The sequence below is a fragment of the Panulirus ornatus genome, chromosome 50, assembly GCF_036320965.1.
Source record: "Panulirus ornatus isolate Po-2019 chromosome 50, ASM3632096v1, whole genome shotgun sequence".
NCBI lineage: Eukaryota > Metazoa > Arthropoda > Malacostraca > Decapoda > Palinuridae > Panulirus > Panulirus ornatus.
The window spans coordinates 15853425-15868817 of NC_092273.1; the positions used below are offsets into that span (position 1 = coordinate 15853425).

Genomic DNA, 15393 nt, shown 5'->3' on the forward strand with positions numbered 1-15393 from the left:
TTGATATTGCCGATGTGGAGATTGAAACATATATACAACGACTGAATCACAAAAATTTCTCCTTCCTCATCGACGTCACCAACACCTTAGACACCGAAGTCCTGGCTACAGTTCGAATCTTCGCCTGGCCCCTTCGCGACAACAACGGCATAGTATACTCATTCAACGAAGGTCGATGGCGTGCCTTAGAGCTGGATCGATTCTGGGTAAAAGGTAAAGTAACTGACTAAGCTTCTTACTTAAAATAATGGTACAAATCATAAGAAATTGAAGCATAGGGTAACTTTAACTGTAAATTCTGATACATTTCTTAAGGACAGATAAGTTAGTCTTATTTAGAATGTGTGAACGAGAAACTGATCATGATTATAATGTGAGTCTTCTCGTCCCAACAGTGAAAAAAGGTCATCAGCAGATCACCCGTCACTCCACTGAGTCCTCAGTGACTGTTCCTGATGTGCCGAGTCTCCACACACTGATGGAGAGGGCCGATGCAACGCTCTCCTCAGACTGCGCCCTTCACCTCGAGGAGTATGAGAGTGCGATGGGGTTGCCCAACAGGTTCTTGCTGCCCAAGGGTCAGGAACAAGGCATGGAGTTCAACCTGGTGGTGGCTGTGACGGACGGCCGAGTCGACGCAGCCTTGGACAACCTCCACGAAAACACCAAATTCATCCACTATGGTCACGACAGACACTATCCTGACAAGCAACCCCACGGCTACCCGTTAGATCGTCGTGTGGACGACGAACGTATTTTTGAGGCCCTTCCAAACTTCAAGCAAATGACTGTCAAGCTCTACAGTCACGAGGAAGTCCACTAATGCATCTATTTAAATAAACGAGAAAAAAAAAGCTTTACTCTAAATTCTTCAGATTTTACCATGTGTTGTCATCTGCTGTTTACCAAGACATGACAATAAACCTTTTGAGACTGATTTGTTTGGATTCAATAACTTGCTACCCATGGAAGAGCATTGGGACAACCTTTGATATTTTCAATCTTTTGATTACATTCTTGAAACTCTGGAAAACAGAAAGACAGAAAGAGACATTCCTCATCTTCTTTGTTACAATCTCACTCAACCTTTATTTGTGGGTGTAAAACCAGCCCATCGACCCATTAGATAAAAAAAAAATTGAATTAATGGCTTCTGTTAACAGAGTAATCTGAGTTAGACATCAAGATTCTTCCCTACATTCTGGCTAATATCTAAGAGCTGACGAAAGTTTAAAATAATAACATAATCATTCACTGGTTTAAATACCAAACGCAAGTTCACGAAATAACAAAAATATAAATGAATCATCAAAATATACATGTGCTCTTTACAAATACACATATAACATATATTATTTCAAATACAATGCTCTCTCCCCTATTTATGTCATTTGGTCAGTCGTAAGCAATGAACTGGACCTTAATTTACAACATAATTATTCAGGATGACCAAGATATATACAGATAACTTTATACATTTACCAGGAGAGCGATGGACAGCATCTTATCCATACCTAAATCCAGGTAGAGCTAGAAAAGCACAACAAAACGTTCCAATACGTTCTCTATTTTGACTACAAGTAACTCCTATCAAATACTCTTATATCCTTTATGTTTCTTAGTCTGCCATAAATTGTACAAAGAGTTAAAGTATATACTATTGTTTCATATATAATCAAGTGAACAAAATAACACATTTTAGCATCATCAAAAGAATATATTGTACCAAAACACAGAAAGCTGATCAAAATATAATGGGTAACGGAAACAATTCTTGGGAAAGAGAAGATGACTGTAACATCTGTACCTATGATGGGACAGAAGGTTGAGAAGACTGTGTAAAAAAAGATGGATACAAACCATAATTAAAACGTCAATAAGAGATCACAACTTTAGAGGAAGAATATCAATTCTTCCCTTTGTATACATTACATTTTTAATGTTGAAGGCTCAAGTTACAAACAAAAATCCATAGGAAAGCCGGGACTTAACTGTAATATAGAGAAAAATATGAAACAGAAAAAGAAAAGGGAAAGTATTGACGAAATTTGGGGAAGTGGAAAACATGTCTTTTGTGCCACGACACCGGCCATGGGAGACATAAGAAGGTAAAAAGTTCCAAAGCTTCCATGAGTGGAGAAAGGAGCAGTTATCAAAACGGCCTACACCTGAGTTGCCGAATCCACACAGTATTCATGTGACGCAGTAGTTTGCACAGAATTGCCTGGTATAGCTACTAGTGGCGGCACACAAGCAGCCAGCTCTGGAAAGTAAAAACCAAAGTACTACTTGTACACTAGGGAAAGTGAACCAACATTGTGGAGAAGGGCAAGTGGGTCACGTTTGGATGGTAGGCTGGGACAGTTTATTAGTCGGACCACTTTCGACTCAACTCTCTCAAGTGATGATGTAGAGCTAAACCACCCAAGATGTGAGAGTAGTTCTCCTTACAAGGACGAATCAATCCCTTGAATAAACGGAGCTACTGTTCAGAAGAAAAAAAGTTTCGACATCTAAAAATAACCCCCCAGGTTCTTCGAGGTAGACCGAGGTATTCCTGAAATGTTAGGTTTCCATGAAAGAGTGGATGTTACAGTAATACTAAGTATGTTCACTGAGTCAAGCAGAGACGAGAGTTGTAAGAGATTTCTTTGGAGAGAAGGGCAGAAACTGGGTCTTGGAGGCATCAAACCTAATATGATTTCGAGTACCCCAATGAGATATCCTGTCAAGATCTGAGTTTATTGAGAAACCTGAGTCAAGACGATATGAAGATCGAGTGACAAGAGGGAGCAGAATTGCTGGATGTGGATGTATGAATGCAGTGGAAGATTTGTCGAGGAGGATATTGTTGAAAAAAGGAGAAAAAGTGTAGGGGACACAACAGAACCTTGAGGGACATCGCTGTTCATGGAGAAAAGACGGTAGGTTGATCCATCAACAACCACAGAGATAGATCGGCCGGAGAGGAAGCTAAATATGAAGGAGCAAAGTGAGAGTGGAGAGCTAAAAGAGGGGAGCTAACACATGAGAACCCAAGGCCTAACCCTGTCAAAAGCCTTAGATATGTCAACGGCAATACACATGACTATCCAAATCTTTCGGAATGATGGCAAGACATAGGAAAGAATACCACCAGTGGACTTCACCTTACTAGTGATCAGTAACAAGACTGTGATTTTCGAGGTGTTAACAGATATGGGAGTTGAGGAGGTACTGAAAGGTTTTGGCAATGTGAGATGTCAAAGCTATAGGACGATAGTTAGAGGAGTCAGAATGGTGCCCTTTCTTGGGTTTGGGATGTATCAATGAATGCTTTCAAGGATAATGAAAAGTTTAGCCTTTTAAACAGAAGCAGAACAGACGAGCAAGCACAGGTACAAGGTCAGAGGCATACTCTTTCAGTACACTTCCTTAGTATCATTCCTCTCGTGCTTAAGGATCGTACCGTCAAGCTCAAGGGTCGCTCCAGTGTTCTCAAGGATAGAACCGTAGTGCTCAATAGTTTATGGGTCATTTGTAATGCAAGGACAATCAATTCGCCTAAACTTGGTTTCCGTACAGGGCTGGAGGTCCAGACATCTTTTGTGACTAAGACATCGAGGAAACAAAAAATAGATGAGGACAAAAACCATTCGCGATTCACTTCACACATTAATATCCTCAAGTGTTATATACATTGTTCATTCTCCTGAGATATTCAGCAACCTTTCCCCAAGTCTTTTATGATGCATCAACGTATGAACGTATTTCACGAGGCACTAACGGAAACCAAGGGAAGAATTGTGATACCCTCATCTTCTCATAAAAAATAAAAGATTAGATTAATATAGCTTCTATTTGTTGTGACGGTCGTGGAATTTTCTCAAAGCCTGGTTGTTGAAAAATCACTATATATTCTTCCCAGGGAGTTATATATGACCAAATAACAAAGAAAAAAGACATTTCATACTAATTCTGAAGACGGAATTTGCATGGTAAATACCAACGATCTAGTCACATAAGAAAGTCCGCATCTCCCTAGTGGATACGGGAGACCACAGCGGACGACAGTGAAGGAAGTACTGTCCTAATTCTACATGGTCAACACCACAATGAGGAAAGTATATATAAAACAACGAGGAAAGCTTCTGCAGTAATTGTTATCTGTCACAAGTGAGGCAGGCGCGTGGCCACTGCTCGGCTCACGTCCGCAGACACAGTTGGTGCTGCCGCGCACGTCCCTGGCTCCGCTTGACTCCCTCATCTTGTTACTGGCCCACCACCACACTGTTATTATCCTCATCACGCATCCCATTGTTCCCATGCTTGCGCCAACCAGATATTTACAACTAACCTATACGCAAAAGTGGAAAAAAATTATATATTGCTTCTCAAAATTGGTCATCACTTAAGGTGAAGAAAAAATGACACAAGGGGCGAGAGCTGAGCTACAGCAAGAGAGGCCACAATTCTAGCTGTCAAGGGAAAGGAGAGTAAAGTAAAAACTTGAGAACATACACGTGAAGTTTGTCAACCTTTCTCACAATGTGAGCGGCGAGCACTTGGTAGGGGGATGCAGAGAACAGCCAGAGACCACGAAGCGAACACTTGGTAGGGGGATGCAGAGAACAGCCACACAGCACGAGAAGAAACCAACAAAAAATTCAAGAGGATACCAAACAAGAAATTCATTAGGTAAGTTCTCAAGAATATGGCGCCGGAGCAGTGGATGACCAGAGAGAAGGTGGAAGATGAAACTGTGTGTAGATGTTATACACAAGTATAAAAAGATGTGTGAGACTAATAAAAGCTTAGGAGATGAGGTTAGACGAGTGTAGAGCTTCCTCCACATACTGTATACACAGGGTACAACACATACATGGTCTATTTGACACTCAGCCTGGTGCAAATACAGTCGAGTACACACCCAGCCTGGCAAACACTCAGCCCAGTACATACCCTGCCTGGTACATAAATAGGCAATTAAACAATTAGCCTGGTATACACCCAATCTCGTAAACACTCAACCTGGTACTATACACCCAGCTTGTTGTACACACGTAGCCATACACACAGTCAGTCTGGTACACAGCCAGCCTAGTACACAGCCAGCCTGGGAGACAAACATCCTTGTGCATAGGCAGTTCAGTACACAGACAACGTGATACACAGAGAGTCTGTTAAACAGTCAGTCTGGTAGACAGCCAACCTGGTACACACACAATGTACGTCAAGTGTCATCAAGTATACACTCACCTACTCGGCTGTGGACCACAACATGATAAACCTGACAGGATAACTGCCACAGTATCAGCCGAGATGTTCAAAGTCTCAGGGTCACTCCAAGTGACGGGGTATATATATACAGCTCCAGGCGAGCCTGACTCTGCCCGAGCCAGAATCATGAAGGTCTTTCTCTACTATGCCCTTCTAGCTGCTGCTGCTGTTGCAGCTGTTTCAGCCGACTGTCAACCTGGGGACTCTAAGGGTGAGCAATGTCTTTGTGTTTATTGTACTTTGATGCACACACACGCACACACACACACACACACATATATATTTCTGGAAGGGATCACAATTTTGCGCGTGATCAAGTATATTCCTAAGAGTCCGCGGGGAAAATGAAACACAATAAGTTCCCAAGTGCACTTTCGTGTAATAAGAGACAGAGGAGAGAAATATAACAGTCAGTTGATATATAACGAAGAGACGTAGCTAGGACGCCATTTGGTAAACATGCGATTGTCCAAGACAGAAATAGAGCTTTCATAAAGTTATCATTTTACAAATCTTATCAACAATAAAGTTCTCTAATTTGTAGAGACCATCACTAATATTAAGATTATAATTCTTTGTGTATCTAATAATACAATATTCAGTGATATTTGTCGTGGTAAGAGAGTTAATAACTGATATGGCATTTCTCGTCAATATAATGATCATAGTGTTTAACGTGATTAAACAAGGCATTTGATTCTTGTCCCGTTCTTATACTATACTTATGTTGCTTGTCTAAGAGACAGATCCATACCAGTCTGCCCAACATAATACTTATCACAATTTCGGCATGGCACTTTATAGATGCATCCAGGAGAATTTTCTATTAAATGCTCCCCTTGCTTAACAATTTAGAACCTTCCATCAAATTTACTGTAGAAAATGAAAATAATGTTATGTTACCAGTTTTAGATTGCATGATCCATAAGCAAGGAAATAAGTTTAAGTTTAGCATATACATATACCTACCAATGTATGCTCATATATCCATTATTACTCATCTCAACGTGACAAAGTTAAATTATCATCATTTCAATCTATGTTCCTTAGGGCATTACGTATTAGCAATCCAGAGTATATTGATGATGAATTTGAGATCTACTCTATTGGATCTAAGTTAAAGTACCCTAGATTTTTCATTGATAAATCCCTTAAGTTAGCAAAGAAATAATTTTATAGAGTTGAGCCCAAACCTCCCATTGACACCAAGAATCTTTTAGTTCTTCCTTTTAATAATAATTTTACTTTACTTCCCATGTTGCTTAAATCCCTTAATGGAAATGTTGCCCTCAGAAAACAATAATACTACAAAGAATATCTTAATCATGAATTCACCAGAAAATTCCCCTGGGTGCATCTATAAAGTGCCATGTAGAAATTGTGATAAGTTTTATGTTGGGTAGATTGGTAAGGATCTTTCTGTTAGACTTAAGCAACATAAATATAGTATAAGAACGGGACAAAAATCTAATTCCTTGTTTAATCACGTTAAAAACTATGATCATTGTATTGACTGGAGTAATGCCATCTAAGTTATCAACTCTAACTCTACCAAGAAAAATATCATTGAATCTTCTATCATTAAATGCACAAAGAAACATAATCTTAATATTCGTGAAGGTCTATAGAAATTTGATAGCTTTATTGTTGATTAAATTTGTAAAATGATGTTATGAGACACTCGTTCTCTTTCTTGTACAATTGCATGTTTACCAAATGGCGTCCTAGCTACGTCTCTTCGTTGTATATCAACTGACGGTTATATCTCTCTCTTGTGTCTAACCTGATGTCATTATTACACGAAAGCGCACTTGGGAACCTATCGTGTTTCATTTTCCCCGTGGGCTCATAGGAATATGTATGTATATATATATATATATATATATATATATAGGTTTGTTTTATTTGCTACTGAGAGGCTGGAAAAACAGACAGGTAAAACAACGTTTGAAGTGGAAAGATTGAATTGTTTGTACAGGAGGTTGAGGCGTTCTTTATCTTATCCCAGTTAGCGTGCTGAGGGCAATTTGTTTGTGTATTCCTCCTGTGATGATGTTACTGGTGTGGGGACTGAGTGGCATATTTAGTTCAGCTGGAGAGACTGTCCATTCAGGGTAACTGAAGGGTGTCAGCTGGATTCATATTTTTCTGGAGTTAGAACAGCGACTTGAGACTTGTGTGGAGATGCAGACATTCTCTTCTGGGTGAGCCATTGTTCCAATTAGGAAATGTAGTACTACATGTATCATGCTGCTACTGTGGTGACGGGCTGTTGTGATGTGACGGTGAGCTCTGCTTACGATAAGACATTCGAAATGAGGTTTGCCTGAGGTAAAGGGAGGTCGTGTGGGAAGAGACTGAAGAGAGTCAGACAACTGCTGTTGTCACTAGTACTGTGCGGGAGGAGGTGGAAGTTGAGCAGAGGTGAATCCATTTAGAGTAAGTTGTGTCAGCTTAGTGTGCAGTGTGGTACAGTGATTGAGGATGGATGCCATGATGTGTGGGTGACTGTGGGATGTTCTGTCTTATTCTCTTGTGGATCATTTTCACATAGAGTTTGGATGGGGAGCTGGGTGGATTGGAGGGTTTTGGGACTGGTATTATTTTGTCCGGTCTCGAGATGTTCGGAGTTATGTTGTGAAGGGTAGGGGAGCTGCAGATATCTGTAAGTGATTTGATTGCATGTGGGTCATAGTGTTTTATGTGAAAGTCCGATATGTTGTCATGGTCTGTGGCAAGGGTGTTCTTTCAGGATTTCATTACACTGCTTGTATCACTGGCAGTGGAGGATGGGGTGGGTAGGCAGGTGTCTCTGGATGCATTTTCAGTGGGTCTTTCATGACTTTTCTATTTAGGGGTGAGGTTGGTTTGTGGCTGATTTCTGGGTAGTGTCTCAGGATAATATTTTGTGTCTTCTTTGGGAAAAGGGATTTCATTGAAATGTTATCATGATACAGTCCATCAAACTTATGTAAGCCCATAATCCCCGGCATGAGGTGCTAAGGAAACGTTACCTTCTGACTCTACTACCAATGAGAGGGAAGGCTCAGACAATAGTAGCATCGGCCCCTCCCACGAAACTTTCCCTCTCATACACCTGTCTTTCTCTAGTCATTACACCGACAGTTGGGTCACTATAGTAACCTATCTTCTGCTGAACACCATCTGTCTAATATCTTTCCTAATATGTTAATTCTCTTTAAGACTCAACTGTTTAATGACGGTCTTACTCGCCGGAAGTATATTCGTCACTCACGGTTCCGGTTCAAAAGTGGTGCCTGAAGTTAATCCAACATTCACTGTACACACCATTTACAAGCCTCAAGGACCTTGAGTCTCCAATCTTTGAGGTTATCTGGCTCAAGGTCCCTTGACTATTGTTTTCAAAGTAATAAGAAATAAATGTAAAAAAAAAGAAAGTGATTTGCAATACCAGTGACCAATCCATTTTTATGATTTACGATTGCTAGTACACATGATGGTAATCTGATGCTCTGTTTCATATTATTCCTTTCTTAAATTTCTCAGGTACCTGGTAACTGCTTTCTTGGCGATTTCCGTAATGTAGAATGTATAATAAGTTGTTTTCTACAACCTAAGGAAATGTGTACCTATGAAACCTATCTCCTGCTGACTAAAACATTACTAAAAGTTTTCCTAGTACACAGGAAGTTAGTATTTCCATCAAACCATTTTCATTTTCAGTGATCTTTCGAAGTCCAAATCTTTTTACACTGCTTTTATTTCTTTCCTTGCCAGATCAAGCTCTGGCACAGAAGCAGCATGACGTCAACTACCTGGTGTACAAGTTGTATGGAGACATTCGTGATGACACCCTGAAGGAACTCGGCCAAACATTTAACCCACAAGGTGACCTAACATCCTATCACGACAATGGAGACAGTGTTAATACGTTGATGACAGAGTTCAAAGATGGAAGGCTTTTGCAAAAGAAGCACTGGTTCTCTCTCTTCAACACACGACAACGGGAGGAAGCACTGATGATGCATAAAGTGCTAATTAACTGCAAGAATTGGCAAGCCTTTGCCAGCAATGCTGCCTACTTCCGCACCAATATGAATGAAGGAGAATTTCTCTATGCTCTGTACGTGTCTTTGATTCATTCAGAGCTGGGAGAGGGAGTGGTGCTACCACCGCTCTACGAAGTCACTCCTCACATGTTCACAAACAGTGAGGTTATCCACGAAGCCTATAAAGCCCAGATGACTAGCACTCCTTCCAGATTTGAATCCCACTTCACAGGTAGTAGGAAGAACCCCGAGCAGCATGTGGCTTACTTCGGTGAGGACGTTGGCATGAACACCCACCACGTTCTGTGGCATATGGAATTCCCATTCTGGTGGGAAGACTCGAGTGAAGACCGCCACCTGGATCGCAAAGGCGAGAGCTTCTTTTGGGTCCATCATCAGCTGACCGTCCGCTACGACGCCGAACGTCTCTCCAACTACCTGGAACCAGTAGAGGAACTCAGCTGGAAGAAACCCATCGAAGATGGCTTTGCTCCCCATACAGCTTACAAGTATGGTGGTTACTTCCCTTCCCGTCCCGATCACGTCGACTTTGCCGATGTGGAAGGAGTTGCTCGTGTCCGAGACATGCTCATAACAGATGACCGTATCCGTGAGGCCATCGCTCATGGTTATATTGACGCCAAGGACGGTTCACATATCGACATCATGAACTCTCACGGTATTGAATTCCTTGGTGACATCATCGAGTCGTCTGGATACAGCGCCAACACCGGCTTCTACGGCTCCCTCCACAACACAGCTCACATCATGCTCAGCCGACAAGGAGACCCCACAGGCAAGTTCGACCTGCCTCCCGGCGTCTTGGAACACTTCGAGACCTCCACACGTGACCCCAGCTTCTTCAGGTTACACAAATATATGGATAACATCTTCAGGAAACATAAGGACAGCCTTACTCCCTACACCAAGGACCAGTTGGAGTTTACTGGTCTCTCCATTGACAGTATTGGTATTCAGGGAAAATTGGAAACCTTCTTTGAGAATTTTGAATACAGCCTTCTCAATGCTGTCGACGACACCGTTGATATTGCCGATGTGGAGATTGAAACATATATACAACGACTGAATCACAAAAATTTCTCCTTCCTCATCGACGTCACCAACACCTTAGACACCGAAGTCCTGGCAACAGTTCGCATCTTCGCCTGGCCCCTTCGCGACAACAACGGCATAGTATACTCATTCAACGAAGGTCGATGGCGTGCCTTAGAGCTGGATCGATTCTGGGTGAAAGGTAAAGTAACTGACTAAGCTTTTTACTTAAAATAATGGTACAAATCATAAGAAATTGAAGGATAGTGTAACTTTAACTGTAAATTCTGATACATTTCTTAAGGACAGATAAGTTAGTCTTACTTAGAATGTGTGAACGAGAAACTGATCATGATTATAATGTGAGTCTTCTCGTCCCAACAGTGAAAAAAGGTCATCAGCAGATCACCCGTCACTCCACTGAGTCCTCAGTGACTGTTCCTGATGTGCCGAGTCTCCACACACTGATGGAGAGGGCCGATGCAGCACTCTCCTCAGACTGCGCCCTTCACCTCGAGGAGTATGAGAGTGCGATGGGGTTGCCCAACAGGTTCTTGCTGCCCAAGGGTCAGGAACAAGGCATGGAGTTCAACCTGGTGGTGGCTGTGACGGACGGCCGAGTCGACGCAGCCTTGGACAACCTCCACGAAAACACCAAATTCATCCACTATGGTCACGACAGACACTATCCTGACAAGCAACCCCACGGCTACCCGTTAGATCGTCGTGTGGACGACGAACGTATTTTTGAGGCCCTTCCAAACTTCAAGCAAATGACTGTCAAGCTCTACAGTCACGAGGAAGTCCACTAATGCATCTATTTAAATAAACGAGAAAAAAAAAGCTCTACTCTAAATTCTTCAGATTTTACCATGTGTTGTCATCTGCTGCTTACCAAGACATCACAATAAACGTTTTGAGACTGATTTGTTTGGATTCAATAACTTGCTACCCATGGAAGAGCATTGGGACAACCTTTGATATTTTCAATATTTTGATTACGTTCTTGAAACTCTGAAAAACAGAAAGACAGAAAGAGACATTCCTCATCTTGTTTGTTACGATCTCACTCAACCTTTACTTGTGGGTGTAAAACCAGCCCATCGACCCATTAGATAGAAAAAATGGAATTAATGGCTTCTGTTAACAGAGCAATCTGAGTTAGACAAAGATTCTTCCCTACCTTCTGGCTAATATCTAACAGCTGACGGCAGTTTAAAATAATAACATAATCATTCACTGGTTTAAATACCAAACGCAAGTACATAAAATCACAAAAATATAAATGGATCATCAAAATATTCATGTGCTTTTTACAAATATACATATAAATCATTTCTAATACAATGCTCTCCCCCTATGGTAAGTCGTAAGCAATGTACTGGACCTTAATTTACAACATAATTATTCAAGATGACTAAGATATATACAGATAACCTTATACATTTACCAGGCAAGCGATGGACAACATCTTATCCATACCTAAATCCAGGGAGAGCTAGAAAAGCACAACAAAACGTTCCAATACGTTCTCTATTTTGACTACAAGTAACTCCTATCAAATACTCTTATATCCTTTATGTTTCTTAGTCTGCCATAAATTGTACAAAGAGTTAAAGTATATACTACTGTTTCATATATAATCAAATGAACAAAATAACACATTTTAGCATCATCAAAAGAATATATTGTACCAAAACACAGAAAGCTGATCAAAATATAATGGGTAACGGAAACAATTCTTGGGAAAGAGACGATGACTGTAACATCTGTACCTATGACGGGACAGAAGGTTGAGAAGACTGTGTAAAAAAAGATGGATACAAACCATAATTAAAACGTCAATAAGAGATCACAACTTTAGAGGAAGAACATCAATTCTTCCCTTTGTATACATTACATTTTTAATGTTGAAGGCCCAAGTTACAAACAAAAATCCATATGAAAGCCGGGACTTAACTGTAATATAGAGAAAAATATGAAACAGAAAAAGAAAAGACAAGCTTCCATGAGTGGAGAAAGGAGCAGTTATCAAAACGGCCTACACCTGAGTTTCCGAATCCACACAGTATTCATGTGACGCAGTAGTTTGAACAGAATTGCCTGGTATAGCTACTAGCGGGGGCACACAAGCAGCCAGCTCTGGAAAGTAAAAACCAAAGTACTACTTGTACACTAGGGAAAGTGAACCAACATTGTGGAGAAGGGCAAGTGGGTCACGTTTGGATGGTAGGCTGGGACAGTTTATTAGTCGGACAGCTTTCGACTCAACTCTCTCAAGTGATGACGCAAAGCTAAACCACCCCAGTTATGATAGTAGCTCTCCTTACAAGGACGAATCAATCCCTTGAATAAACGGATCAACTTTTCTGAAGAAAAGAAGTTTCGACATCTAAAAAGGACCCAAGGTTCTTAGAGGTAGACTGCGGTATTCCTGTAATGTGGGGTTTCCATGAAAGAGTGGGTGTTACAGTAATACCAAGAATGTTCACTGAGTCAAGCAGAGACGAGAGTTGTGAGAGGTTTCTTTGGAGAGAAGGGCAGAAACTGGGTCTTGGAGGCATCAAACCTTTCATGATTTCGAGTACCCTAATGAGATATCCTGTCCAGGTCTGAGTTTACAGAGAAACCTGTGTCAAGACGATATGAAGATCGAGTGTCAGAAGAGGGAGCAGAATTGCTGGATTATTTGTTGAGGAGAAATCGTTGAAAAAAGGAGAGAAAGTGTAGGGGACACAACATAACCTTGAGAGACATCGCTGGTCATGGAGAAAAGAGGGTAGGTTGATCCATCAACAACCACAGAGATAGATCAGCCGGAGAGGAAGCTAGATATGAAGGAGCAAAGTGAGGGTGGAGAGCTAAAAGAGGGGAGTTAACACATGAGAACCCCATGCCACACCCTGTCAAAAGCCTTAGATATGTCAACGGCAATACACATGACTTCCCAAAATCTTTCGGGATGATGGCAAGACATAGCAAAGAATACCACCAGTGGACTTCACCTTACTAGTGATCAGGAACAAGACTGTGATTTTCGAGGTGTTTACAGATATGGGAGTTGAGGAGGTACTGAAAGGTTTTGGCAATGGGAGATGTCAAAGCTATAGGACGATAGTAGAGGAGTCAGAATGGTGCCCTTTCTTGGGTTTGGGATGTATCAATGAATGCTTTCAAGGATAATGAAAAGTTTAGGCTTTTAAACAGAAGCAGAACAGACGAGCAAGCGTAGGTACAAGGTCAGAGGCATACTCTTTCAGTACACTTTCTTAGTATCTATCATTCTCTCGTGCTTAAGGATCGTACCGTCAAGCTCAAGGGTCGCTCCAGTGTTCTCAAGGATAGAACCGTAGTGCTCAATAGTTTATGGGTCATTTGTAATGCAAGGACAATCAATTCGCCTAAACTCTGTTTCCGTACAGGGCTGGAAGTCCAGACATCCTCTTCTGTCACTAAGACATCGAGGAAACAAAAAATAGATGAGGACAAACACCATTCGCGATTCACTTCACACATTCATATCCTCAAGTGTTATATACATTGTTCATCCTCCTGAGATATTCAGCAACCTTCCCCCAAGTCTGTTATGATGCATCAACGTATGAACGTATTTCACGAGGCACTAATGGAGTCAGAGAGTTGGGAGATATTTTGTCTGAAGTGATCACACCCTATCCCATATGCTATAGTTATCTCCCCTATTTACCTAAATGTTATAGTTACCTATTATGTCTTATTCAGTTTTCTTTGAGAAATTGTATAGAAACTGGAAGATGGCCAAAGTCAAGCCTCCATCCCAGGAATAGCCATAAGAGGAAGATGTGATACAAAGCTGTTAGTAAATGTATAATGTAATCTGTACACACCTCAGTCATCTCAAACCCTTATGTCATACAACTGAGGCCAGTACATTTGCCAGAGTGATGTTAAGTAAAGTAATATAGAGACAGATCTATGTATCAAGGATAAATGGTATCATTTATGTTACGAGAGAGAGCCATGTTTATCTTGCTATCATGAATATATTTTTGTAGATTTTTATCTGTGTTTGATATTTGATCAGCTTGAGAAAAAGGGAATTATAGATACAATTACGGCCGTCAGCTGTCACGAGATGTTAGTAAGATTGTGAGGGAATCTGTGTCTAACTCAAATCTCTCTGTTAACAGAAGCTGTTGAAACAGAGTTATCAGTTCTAATGAGCCTATGAGCTGCTTATACACCCTTTAATGTGTAAGAAGGCAGAACGTAACACATATTATGAAACCAAGGGAAGAAGTGTGATACCCTCATCTTCTCATAAAAAAAAATATAAGATTAGATTAACATAGTTTCTATTTGTTGTGAGAGTCGTCGAATCTTCTCAAAGCCTGGTCGTAAAAAAAATGACTATATATTCTTCCCGGGGAGTTATATATGACCAAATAAGAAAGAAAAAAAAGACATTTCATACTAATTCTTGAGACAGAATTTGCATGGTAAATAACAACGATCTAGTCACATAAAAAAGTTCGCATCTCCCTAGTGGATACGGGAGACCACAGCGGACGACAGTGAAGGAAGTACTGTCCTAATTCTACATGGTTAACACCACAATGAGGAAAGTATATATAAAACAACGAGGAAAGGTTCTGCAGTAATTGTTATCTGTCACAAGTGAGGCAGGCGCGTGGCCCACTGCTCGGCTCACGTCCGCAGACACAGTTGGTGCTGCCGCGCACGTCCCTGGCTCCGCTTGACTCCCTCATCTTGTTACTGGCCCACCACCACACAGTTATTATCCTCATCACGCATCCTACAGCCTCTGTTTCACCCTAGCCTCCTTATAATCTACCTCTATCAACAAACTTAAGGAAAACATCAGCGAACGGTGGCAGTATACGCTGCCCAGGTTTCAGTACCTTACTTGCAGGACAAACTCAACAGAGCAGAGAAGAACGAAGATATAAGGTAGTGGGAATAAGAAGTGAGACACAGGGAGAGATTAATAAATGCCCAGAATCTGCTTCCAATGGGAAAGATAAGAATGATTGGAGAGCTGATAACAATC

The 15393-nt window shown here is 41.1% G+C and overlaps 3 protein-coding genes across 5 annotated transcripts in view; 2 read left to right on the top strand and 1 right to left on the bottom strand.

The window, feature by feature from the left end:
- LOC139764639 (hemocyanin subunit-like) overlaps window positions 1-937 on the top strand; it is a 4019-nt gene extending 3082 nt beyond the window's left edge. The window contains exons 2-3 of the mRNA XM_071691491.1: window positions 1-213; window positions 396-937. The exon at window positions 1-213 is cut by the window's left edge and continues 1314 nt beyond it. Of these exons, the coding sequence (XP_071547592.1) occupies window positions 1-213; window positions 396-823 (641 nt within the window). The 3' untranslated portion in view covers window positions 824-937. The remainder of the gene's footprint in view (window positions 214-395) is intronic.
- LOC139764642 (cyclin-dependent kinase inhibitor 3-like) overlaps window positions 1-15393 on the bottom strand; it is a 1341657-nt gene that overhangs the window by 147323 nt on the left and 1178941 nt on the right. The gene's annotated exons all lie outside the window — the stretch shown is intronic.
- Window positions 5299-11269, top strand: LOC139764640 (hemocyanin subunit). The gene is made up of 3 exons (XM_071691492.1): window positions 5299-5470; window positions 9019-10545; window positions 10728-11269. The coding sequence occupies exons 1-3, from the start codon at window positions 5302-5304 to the stop codon at window positions 11153-11155; spliced, it is 2124 nt and encodes a 707-aa protein (XP_071547593.1). The 5' UTR covers window positions 5299-5301; the 3' UTR covers window positions 11156-11269.

Coding starts and splice junctions, on each gene's coding strand:
- LOC139764640 (XM_071691492.1), top strand. CDS start 5,302: ATGTTCAAAGTCTCAGGGTCACTCCAAGTGACGGGGTATATATATACA. Junction 5,471..9,018: donor TCAACCTGGGGACTCTAAGG/GTGAGCAATGTC, acceptor TTTCCTTGCCAG/ATCAAGCTCTGGCACAGAAG. Junction 10,546..10,727: donor GGATCGATTCTGGGTGAAAG/GTAAAGTAACTG, acceptor TCGTCCCAACAG/TGAAAAAAGGTCATCAGCAG.